Source organism: Haplochromis burtoni, unplaced genomic scaffold (genome assembly GCF_018398535.1).
Source record: "Haplochromis burtoni strain Fernald_Lab_line unplaced genomic scaffold, NCSU_Asbu1 Contig_7, whole genome shotgun sequence".
Classification (NCBI taxonomy): domain Eukaryota; kingdom Metazoa; phylum Chordata; class Actinopteri; order Cichliformes; family Cichlidae; genus Haplochromis; species Haplochromis burtoni.
In genome coordinates, this window is record NW_024582368.1 from 978,609 (window position 1) to 990,397 (window position 11,789).

Genomic DNA, 11,789 nt, shown 5'->3' on the forward strand with positions numbered 1-11,789 from the left:
CAGTTGAGAGATTGCAGAGGGTTTAGTGTGTGCCCTACAACTTGTTATATAAGCAGCAGCAGTCAGTAAACAGCAGATGATGCACACAGTTTGTCACCAGATTTAATTTACTATATGCTCAGATACATAGTGATTTCTTATCAAAAGTTTGTGGTTTTGCAGACTTTTACTACCTACTGGCTTGTTGTTTGTAGTCATCTGAATTATTGGCTTGAAAATCCTTTCATATCAAAAATATGATTATTACAATTTGCTCACAATTTTTACAAATAAAGAAAGCAAAATCTATCTCCACCATCAAGGTACCAGGCACAGATTACAATTGCTATCATTCTCACTCTCCTTCTTTAACTACAGATTTAGCTCGCTGATTGGCTTCACGAGTGCAATAAGAACGTAACATGTCAACCAATGCAAATGAGCAACAACACCACACAGGAGGTGGGGCGCAGTTCTTCAGCTTTGATTGGCTGTCTGTCCCACACACTCCCAGCAGCACTGGTCCCACACAACAGTGTTCTACATTTGTTTATATGTTTGCATTTGTGTGTTAGTGTGACGGGAACACCAGCAGGGAAACAAAGCCAAGACGTCACTTGAACCTCACAGATGAGTTTTACACAATGGTTAAAGCACATTAAATCATCACAAATGGATGAGTTTTTTCTAATATAAACGAAAACAAAAACAGGTCATCTGTTACGTTACCAAGTAAATGACCTATAATCATTTACAGCAACAAAAAGACGCCTCTGGGCAGATTAACCCAGCACATGGCTGAGCCAGAGGGAGTGCAGCAGCTGGGCTGGTGGAGAGTCACCCTGCCCTATCTGTACTCCAACCCATTTGGGACTCTCAGCACATTCCTCTGTGAAGCTGACACCAATGAGTGAAATATTACCCCCAATACCACTCTAGCAATCCACTTTCCACATAGAAATCATGGAGCAAGGCATGATATTCGTTTGACTTGCCTCTGTGTAATTAAATCTTTCCTCAGTATCTTCTATCTTCAGTCCTTTGGCTTGTTGAAAAAGAGTACTATCACCAGTTTTTCTAACATTAATAGCAATGCCCTCAATATCAGGAAATATCCACCTGCAAAACCACTACATTAAAACGATTATTTATTTACTGGCCCACTCTATTTTACTGCATTATTAGGTAATAAAGTAGTAAACTGCAATGTCATTGTAATGGGAATGCTGATTTTAAGCATATATCAGTTGTTTTATTGCTACAGATAGGGACAAGCAGAAAAGGATACAAGGTTAGAAATAAACTAATGGGCAGCATTTAGCTTTTCAAGAAAAATTAGTTTACAAAAAAATAAGTCAAAATCAAGGTCAAATGTGAGAATTTGACTGATTTTGCATTTTAAATAGATTAAAATTTGTAATTTCATTAATCTGATTTAGGGAAAACAACAACCATTATGCTCATGATACTCAAATATATCTGACACTGAAACCAGACACCAACTCCTTAACCTGTAGTTTATCTGAGGTTAAATCTGGGCTTTCACAAAATTTCCAATTTAACAAAAATAAAACAGAAATTTCAGCAGATCATTGCACTCAACGGCAGACAGTTACACTTTGCATTAGTCCTTCACAACAAATCTAAAAAGTACAAAAAAAAAAAAAAAAGCTGAACAAAAAAAATCATCAAATCAGTTCTCAAAGACAGTGTTTTTCAATAAAAACGTTTAAGTAAAGTTAAAACATTTCCTTTTAACAATGTTTTTCTAACACCCAGAATGAATTAATGAAATTCGTTATATGTGGAACTGAGCAAAACCTGAATATCACAACTGCAGATGGCTCAACATGTCTAATAGACTAATGTGTGGTACACAGAGGCATGTTTAATCAATTCTTGACTTGGCTATAACTGGAAAACTGATTAAAATGTGGGATTGATGAATGAGCAAAACAATAATAAACAATGCTATTTGTATCATGGAAGTCAGCTACTGCAGACTTTGTAATGTCGTTAACCTCCTGCAGGTGTCAGTGTTGGTCTCAGCCGATCACAAGAGATGTCCAGTTACTTTCAGCTTGTTTTGCTGGCAAGTAATGAAGAATCACAGAAAAGTGCAACATCCATAAGCAACCTCTGAGTTCCTGTCTAGTTTTATTTATTAATGTTAGCAGCTTAATTGTAATTAGAACAACATAACTCATTAAATAAATATCTAAAAATGCTGTTGCACCACCGAGTCTGCATTGCTGCTTGATAAGCTGTCTGTGCTGCACCATGCTGAACCTGGTACTGAGAATTCAGCTCATCGTAATCCCTGTTTAACAGCAGATTTTGAGGAATTCCTTGCATGTTTTCTTCATATGAGTAAGGATTTGACTGTGATTGGGCTGATCTGAGGGTTGAGAGATTACCAGGCTGCTTGAAAACATAAGATTTCTCCACATTTCTCCGTGCAGCACAGCCTGGTAAGAGTTACTTTACAGATTCTAGTTCAGTTAAATGCTTATACATTATTAATGACACTATTTTATGTTGTTTAGTTTGGTGACATTCAGAGGGAATGTCACCATGAAAAGACTTTGAGATCATCTTGATTCCCAGCTTGCATGAGCGTGCGATAAAGACAGAAACATATCTGAAAGTTAATCTTTGTGCTTGCTTTCTGTGCAGGTATTCATAGAGCCAGTTTAGGACCATGGTGACTGTTACCACTGTCCTGAAGGCAGTGAGTCTGTTTGTTGCAGAGGTCATAAGCTCCATTACAGACTGGTTCCAGACCAAACCAGTCTGGGCCGACCTAAAAATATTGGAGGACACAGAGCTGAAGACAACTGGAGGGGGTAAGTCAAAGAACAGTATTAAAATTATAACAACTTAGAGGTTCATTTTAAGGATGTGAGTTCTCTTTCTTTAAGGGAAACTCAGTGGCATTTAGATTCAGTAATGCTCTGCTGTCTTTTAGTCCATGAGAGACACAAGGCCAAAACCCTGTGGGAGAAGACTGGAGCTGTAGTCACGGTCGTACGCCGACCTGGATGATTACTGTGCAGAGAGGTATGAAGTGAGATACCCATGTGTGTAAAAAGAACTGCTTATCTTTCACTCATGCTTTTGATTCTTTCTTTCCTTGTCCCTCTAGGAGGCTGCTGAGCTGTCCTCTCTGAACTCCCAGCTGCAGGACCTTGAAGTTCCCCTCATTGCGGTGGTGAAAGAAAACCTTGGCAAGGAGCTGGACTGCTTCAAGAAATACTTTTTGGGGAAAGTCTACGTGGATCAGAAGGTCTTATGTTGCTCTTCTATGCAATGTTTTGGGATATTCAAAGAAAAAAGGAAGGTTTCATAATTAAAGCCAATAAGCTTTATTCACTCTCACAGAAAAACTTCTATGGCCCACAAGTGAGGTGGATGTGTCTCTCCATGTTTCTGCGCATCGGTGTGTGGAGGAACATCTGGAGGGCCTACAGGAGGGGCTTCTGGGGAAACCTAAGAGGTGAAGGACTAGTGCTGGGAGGAGTCTTTGTCATTGGGCCAGGAGATCAGGTGGAGCACAAGTGATGTTTGAAAAAATACCTTATCGCAAGTGTATCTGGATATTTTCATTGGTTATGATTGATTATATTTCTTCTCCCAGGGTATTCTACTGGAGCACCGGGAGAAGGAATTTGGGGATAAAGTGAATATGCTGGCAGTGCTCAGAGCAGCCCGCAAAATGCGAGAAGACATGAAAGGATAGATGCCAGAATTATTATTAGCTTGTGTGATAGTGATAGATAACATGTAAAAGCATGTCCTCTAGCAAATAAGAATGAACAAGCTGAGATGTCATGCGATATGGTTAAAATGTGACACTTTAAATGTGTAATGACTCAATGTCTGGTTATATGAGCTCGACTGTGTAATGATGTTTTGTGTGTTTTTAATGATGGGTTGTTTCTAAACTAATAAAGACAGAACAGCTCTGATCCCAAAGCGCACAAAACCAACACCTTAATCTGGGCCTAATATGATGAAAATTTAATGTAAACTGCATCCCTAGTAGTTAACAATAAAACGATACATCAGCGATGCTCATAGAGAGCCCGCACATTTACCTGTTTCTCAGTCTTGCTTTGACTTTTCTCAATTACGTCAAACGATATTAAATCTTGCTCGATTAGTTTCCCCTGCGCTTAGAATCGGTTAGTACGCCTGCGCAAAAGTCCGAAGACAAGCCGTTTAGTGAGAGGCGTTACTGGTGGCTAAATTGATTTTGGTAAGTGTGTATTTTTTGAAAAACTACTTCATTATCTTTGTCACGGTGACATTTTCGGAGCAAGCACGGATGCACTGGCAGGCACGGCTGGCTCAGGTTGCAGACTCGGTAACGGGTATTCATTTTAGATGCTAATTTACGGGAGACGGTTTATCTATGAGGCGGCGACGCTGTGATAAACCACAGTAACTTCTCTGGACTTTGACAGTATCTTTCACGCAGTTGCAATCGTCCAGATAATCACACCTTTTCATTTACAGTTTTGAAGTTTGGTCTACCTGGGCAGTTGTCATCGTAAACAAACATCTTACACAATTACCAGCATCAAGGTCATTATTTGTATCGTGTGATCTGTGGGCGACTGTTAGTTAGTTTTTGCCATCTCATCATCTGATTCACATGTATGCTAAATGTCAAAGGTAGAGGAACTATTAATGCGTTGACACATGGGTTTTTGAGACCTCTACATCATCAGTGTAATGGTTTTATTTTTCTTTTCTACGGTGGCCCTGAGAGGCCAAACGTACTGCAACTTAAAAAAACCCACCAGCAATAAGAATTTTTTTTATTTTTATTTTTTTTATTGAAACAAATTTTCATATACAAAACAAGTCAAGGAAACAGACCAGAATTGTAACAATTTACATTATAAAGATGGTGAAGCAAGTCATCATAACTTTACAGGGAGAAAATAAAAGTTTCTAGGGTAAAGTAATAAGGAACATAGACCTTTTGACACAGGCAGGAAAATTAGAATAGCAAGTATTTTGTGATTTTACAGTATAGTACAGCAGTTTTTTTGTTCATATTTGAAATAAGCTTAAGTGACTTAAAATATTGACAAAAGTAATTCAAGAAGACGGTAAACATAGGAGAGGCATTCTTCCACTTACATAAATGAATAAAAAACTTACAGAGCACTATTACAAAATTGACAACATCTGAGATTTCAGAATCCAGATTGTCCATAAAGTAATCCTTAGATGTGAAGGAAGGTATATTGGAAATTCTGAGTGAAACCCAACAGTGTATTTCAAACCAAAAAGCATTAACATACTGACAAGTGAAAAATAGATGCTCTAGTGTTTCTGGATCGGAAGCAATAAGAAAAATGCTGTAAAAGCACACAAAACACGCCGGGAAGTCCAAACGGAAGTCCGTTTGGCCTCTCAGGGCCACCGTACTTTTCCTTGAAAACTTGAATAAAGTGAACAATACATTTTTAAGCAATAAACTGTTTAAAAATGCCAAATCTAGCATAAACTATACAAATTAAAACTCATACATGCATCATAATTATTCAGAAATTGACAACACATTTAATAATAATTATCATAAATATTAATATATTAAGTTCAGTAAACAAAGAATTGGTTTTGTTGCATTTATTTCATGGTTCAGGTTAAAATTACACATAATTATTTCTTCTTTCCGGTACAAACAAAGGTATTACCCCCTTATTCTAGTGTCTCATCCGCTACGTATTTCTACGTATTTTAGCCAAATATAATTGCATTGTAATTTCAGATTAAAAACAAACAAACATGGAAATTAGATTTAATTCTTGGATAATTACACCCTTAGTCGTGGGGTATAATATGAAAATATTTATGCAATAACAAAGAGTAGACAATACTAATGCCATACATCTACTCATAGCTGCTTTATACAAATCAGCTCATAATTACATTGAGTTATCAATTGTGATAATGAGTGACACGCTAGTTCTCCAGGTAAAAGCCACAGATTGAGCCACGAAAAGCTTATGAATACTTTAACACAAGTAAAAATAAAATAAAGTTATTTTAATGTCGTAGCAGGTTACTTTTTTACTGTAGCTGTCAAATATTTTATTCAAACGTCTACTTTAGAAAAAGTATAAAGTTGCACGGTATTCTCATCGACATGCACTTGAGGTGTAAATGAGTTAAAGGACTCACTCTACAGCAAGATGACAGATGAAAGAAGTGAAAAGCAAAGCAAAAAAACGTTTAAATAAAGTGTAGATAAATCAACTAATTTACTTTATACCACAGGGTTTGTTGCGCTATCACCAGTGAAGCATTTTATTTTTTAGGAAACTTGTAATTTACTAGTCGTGCTCATTGTTTACATGTTTTGTGGAAGACTAGATTCTGATCAGCAGTCAGTGTTGACAGCTTTTTTTTTTTTTCTTTGTTTTTTTCACTTCTGGCTCTGCAGATGTAGAAAGTCAGACTCTTGTGTGCGTTGCACAGATGATTGGCTGCTTCGGTTATATTTTTTTTGGTTCTTCATTTTCTGAGTAATAAGGAGTCAGAACTCAAATGCTTTTGGGTGATTGAGTTTTAAACCAGATGGTCTGAACCACAGGAAGGGACGCATTCACTCATTCTTTGGCAATGGAGACAAGTTAGTATTTTCTGATCTTACTTTAAAGTTGACTATATAGAAAAGCCAGATTTGACTCCCTCTGTGTAGCATGCTGTAAACTGGCAACAGTGTTTTGGTTTTCAGTGTAATTTCTGTCTTTATTGCTACACAGAAGAGAACTTAAGGGGCAAAAGTAGGAACTTGAAAAATAGTTACACAGTAGACTTTGTAAGGAAGATCAAACATTTTGTACGTTATGCTTTTGTTACATTTGATTGCACCGTCTGCAGTGTGAGCGTAACTGAAGCCTGGCGAACTTGTTTAACAGGTGGTAAAACCTGATAATTGGATCACAATGAAAGCAAAAGTTTGAAATTCTTTTCCTTTAAACTTGTCAAGTCGATCCTTGACTTTAGCTTTTGATAAAGGTGGATTATGCTGTTGTTTGTTTATGGCACTGCACTATGCTTTAACCTGCTTAGAAACGACTTGTGTTTCTGTCTTCCAGTGAAATCTTAAGAGTGTGTGTAGTCAGATCATCAGACTTTATCCACCATGCTGGCTCTGTCCAGATGTTCCACAGCTTTGAGCTGGAGGCTTGCCCTCCGCTGCTCTGCCCTCTCCGTGAGGGGCTCTAACCCAGGCAGCCAGCCCTCCACCACAGCCAGGCCTCAGTTTCTAAGGACCCAGGCTGCCCCGTTTCACCAAAGTAAAGCCAAAGCCAGTCCAGACCCAAACAAGATCCTTTCAGGCAAGGACACATTTGACTGCTCCCTACACAGTTAGCCAATCTCTGTCACAGCCCAGACTTCAGGTTTGTTCACCTGTGCATGGCGACTCTTTTTTTTTCTTTCTTCCCACTTACCGTACACTGGAATGACTCCAGGTTGAAATGTTACAAAAACAAACAAGTTAAACGAGTCATTTAATAATTCAATTAACGTCAGATTGGAGTCCCATACGCACAGTTTACCAACCCTTCGGCAGTTAATCGATAAACCAGTTCTCAGAAAATAAAATTACAAAAAAAAACCTAAAACAAACCATATTTAAAGATTTTCAGTTCTGGGAAATGGTGATAGATTATGTTTTAAATAATTAAAACAATAAAATAAATAGTTGCAGCCTGATGTTATGCTGCGATATTTTCTAAAAGACACTGTCAACAAAAACCAAACTCTGCGGTTAGCTGTGCTTTATCGAGAAGCACATTTGCTCCAGTCGAAATTTGCCTGCAGATCTTAGTGCATGAGGAATTTAATCGCATGTGTGAGTTTTAGATAAGAGTACAGTGGCAAAAACAAACGCACACTCACAGACTACAGTCTGCACCAGATTCAAATAAAATGGGCATGCTGAGCCTTGTTGAGATGCAATCTCAGTTGAGATGTGATGTCTGCACTAGCACTGTGAAATATTGTTCTAATAAAGAACAGTTAATGTCCCTTATGCTTATGCTTCTTCTTCTCAACATGCTTTTGCTTTTTTGTGTTGCAGTTTTGTCTTCTGCTTCTGGGCTGGAGGGCGAGCTCTTTGGAATGGGGATGTGGGCTGTGGGTCTGGGTGCCGTCGGAGCTGCGCTAACTGGGATCTTCCTGGCCAACACGGATCTGTGTCTTACTAAAGCTGCCAATGCAACGCTGCAGTACCTTGAAGATGCTGATCTGCACTCCACCACGGGTGGTAAGAAAGCGTTCTGATACGGTACAATATTGGAATGTACCAGACTAACAGCAGATGTAGTTAAGGCTATTAAAAGGAAATATAAAGTTACATAAGCACTAGAATCAGCCACATGTGGTTTCCTTTCCTCGTGCGCGTTTCGACACATTACACATGCAGCGAATGAGGTTTTGTGTAGTATGTAAAGTGAAGCCACTTTCTAGAATTTTCTGGCAGATTAAATCATTGTAAACTTTGGTCAAATTCCTATGCTGAGTATTTAATGAACATCGTGAAAGAGATGCACCATGTGACCGTGAACATTTTGTTGTTTTCTCTATCTTGCAAACTCTGTTAGATTCTTTTAACTGCGGCATTCGTAATCTTTGCGACTTGCGTTTAATCGCTAACGCGTGAGGTCAAAGATTTGATAAGAAATAGTTCAATGTGGGTTTGTCTGCAGATGAGAAGGTCATCAAAGCAAAGAGCCTGTGGGAGACGAATGGGGCTGTGGTCATGGCTGTAAGAAGACCTGGATGATTTTTGTGCAGAGAGGTGACGCCAAAAGTCTCTGTGAATGAACATTGTCTGTTTCCACTCAACTATAAGTGCATGTGATGAGATTGTTTTTCTCTTTTTGGTATTTTTGTCTCGCTGCAGGAGGCCTCTGCGCTGTCCTCTCTGAAACCCCAGCTGGAAGAGCTCGGGGTCCCGCTGGTTGCTGTTGTGAAAGAGGACATCGGCACAGAGATCCGGGACTTCAGACCGCACTTCGCTGGGGACATCTATATTGATGAACAGGTTAGCAGCTGTAGATAACAAGTGGGCATGCTCAGAAAAATTGTGAGAATAATCTGAGAGTTCCTGGCTGAACTGAAAAACCTCTAGCATAGATTTCCGGTTTAGGCTTCAGCAGGAAATCACCATCGTAGCTACCTCGTAACTGAAACCGTATGGTGTACTGAAATGCATGTCGAGTCCTCCTGTGCATTTCAGGTGACTTTTTTGAATTTAATATATGAGAGAATAATAATAACTGCCATATCATCCAAAAAAAGTAATCATAGCATCAATATAAACACTCACAAATGTCACATTGCTGCAGGGTGATTGCTGAAATGATCGGAATTTAAATGAAGGAATGTACAAAGAAATGGGAAAACTTGAAGGACAAATATGTTTACCCCCGAGGAAAAAAAACAAATCAAAAAACCAACTGACCACAACAAAGAGTGAAGACGCAGGAGGGGAAAAAGTCGTCGCATCTTTTTGTTTTTATTGGCCGACACCGCATATGAAACAGGACACGGTCACACTGGCACGCAATGAACCAGAAAAAGCTTAAACGCTGGCAACAACGTTGGCCACTCACTTCACTTACATTGTAGGTTCTGCAGAGATTCACTGCAAACGTCTAAATCAACATGCTCATAGTCGTTATGATCACTTGGTTATGTTTATTTGCCATGATGGTAACATAACATGAGTACTGTTATCTGTCAGTTATTAATGCTGATAAATTGTTTGGCTTTTAAATATTTACACCCACAACAGCAGGGGAGGCCTGTTTGAAAGGAAGGTAATCGTTCATGTGAAAGGCTGAATTCATCGCCGCTGAACTCTTTGGAGTTTTTTTCTCAGCGATATCTTTTTCATTCTCGGCACGAGTGCGTCTCTAATGGTATCCACCACACACATTATCCACGCACGATCTAATCTGTCGCGTTTCATTAGCTCGCTGCTATTAAGCTTTTCAAGCATATATCTCCTCTTTGTCTTTCTGACATTGCCTCTGCTGCTTAAAAAGCTCTTAAATGCCCTCCTCCTTCCTCCTAATGGTTTTTCTAATGGGAGCTCTGTGAATAAATTAATCCTGACCAGCATCTTGTCTTAACTGCAAGGGGCCGTTTTACCGAATGTCCTGACAGAACCACAGTTACAAGTACCCCTGTCTTTTGTATGATCTTTAATCTCAAATCAAGCAGCAGTGCAGGGATTGCTTGTTGACAGTAAGAGTATTGGGTCATGAGAACGCAGTGATAAATCAGTTTTAGAGTAGCAGTCAAATAATGCTACTGTAATTGCTGTACGCTGTGTATAAATGAGGCGGACTGAAACTAAAATGTGCATTGCAGAAACATTTTTATGGCCCGGTGCAGAGAAGGATGGGAGGCCTGGGGTTCATTCGCCTGGGAGTGTGGCAGAACTTCATGCGAGCCTGGAGGTCTGGGTACCAGGGCAACCTGAATGGAGAGGGGTTTGTCCTCGGAGGGGTGTTTGTCATCGGACCAGCAGAACAGGTAGCTTCCACAGATTTGGCTCAGTGATGCTTCACAAAATTCGTCTCTATTTTTAAGCACATGTTTTGTTTTTTGGCAGGGCATCCTCCTGGAACACCGCGAGAAGGAGTTTGGCGATAAGGTGGACACGGCCGATGTTCTAGAGGCAGTTAAAAAAATTGTACCAGTGAAATAATTTTCGTAGCACGCTTTTATTAGATCACAACTTGAATAGCAAATTGAATATTTTTAACCTCATGCAGAGTTTCAGTCAAAATCGAATATAATTATTATTTCAGTAACGTTCTGGTATTTATGAAGTCTGTGTTGTTTAATATCATAAGATGCCGCTGACTTTTGCACATGTAATTTGCTGTTGGTTATGAAAATCAAGCCACCTACAAGCTAGATTCTTGACACGGGTATGAAAATGTTAGGGAATTAAAGGCATCACTTCCTTTTAGGTGCAGCAGCCATTTATTTAAGGTCACTTGAAAATCAGATGCTTTAATCTAATGGCTGAATTTTACATCTGAATATAACTGTGAAACATTTGAAATGTTGACTCTGTGTAAAAGCTTAATTTGCTTCTACTGGTCAAGCTCTCAAACACTCCTTTGACATAACAAGAGCGTGCGGTCTGTGTGTGATAATGACAACTTCACTCTAAACTCTTGGTCGAGGGGAGCAAGTTTGATGCCTAAACACACACACACACTGCTGCTGTCGTCATGTTGAGGACTGTTTGTGGTGCAGGCGTTGCTCGCTTTTGTATGACTGTGCGTATGAGAGAGAATTTTATGCATCTGCACATTTGCATACCAGCTGCAGAACAGTGAATAAAGAAGACCTCATCCAATATCTGTGCTTTTCTTTTTCTTTAAATGTAATTTGTATATTGGTTAAAACTTGGTCTAATAAAACAACTTACACAGCTCTTATGAGAGTTTTCAGAGAACTTTAGTATTTTTTTGAGTTTTGAACATTTAAAACTTTATCCTTGATAGCACAACAACAAAAACAAAGCAAAAAAATTCCTCTGCATGAGTCTGGTTTTATTATGTTCTATCATTTCACCTTTAGACACAAAAAATACTCTTGTCAGGAACCTTGGTATTATTAATTACATCAGTAAGGTCACCAGAACGGCTCTCTCCCTCTTGCAAGTATATCAAAGGTTAGAAAATTCTTATCTCAAACTTGCACCGGAACGGCATGCTTATAACAGGTTATGTATGGTCCATCGCCTCCATATATGT

General features: G+C 38.9%; 1 protein-coding gene and 1 pseudogene across 4 annotated transcripts; both read left to right on the forward strand.

Moving 5' to 3' along the window:
- Nucleotides 1–2,398: 2,398 nt before the first annotated feature.
- Nucleotides 2,399–4,013, forward strand: LOC102307047 (annotated as a pseudogene).
- A 136-nt stretch (nucleotides 4,014–4,149) lies between these two features.
- Nucleotides 4,150–11,391, forward strand: selenou1a (selenoprotein U 1a). 4 transcript variants are annotated; one of them, XM_042224773.1, is made up of 7 exons: nucleotides 4,151–4,237; nucleotides 7,098–7,340; nucleotides 8,087–8,272; nucleotides 8,715–8,806; nucleotides 8,912–9,052; nucleotides 10,387–10,551; nucleotides 10,631–11,391. In XM_042224773.1, exons 2-7 carry the CDS (start codon nucleotides 7,145–7,147, stop codon nucleotides 10,724–10,726), a joined length of 876 nt encoding a protein of 291 aa, XP_042080707.1. In that variant the 5' UTR covers nucleotides 4,151–4,237; nucleotides 7,098–7,144; the 3' UTR covers nucleotides 10,727–11,391. The 4 variants fall into 4 exon arrangements, with proteins under 4 accessions (XP_014192120.2, XP_042080707.1, XP_042080712.1 ...); XM_042224776.1 differs by lacking the exon at nucleotides 4,151–4,237 and adding an exon at nucleotides 6,515–6,628; XM_014336634.2 differs by lacking the exon at nucleotides 7,098–7,340 and having other exon boundaries at nucleotides 4,150–4,237.
- Nucleotides 11,392–11,789: the final 398 nt, after the last annotated feature.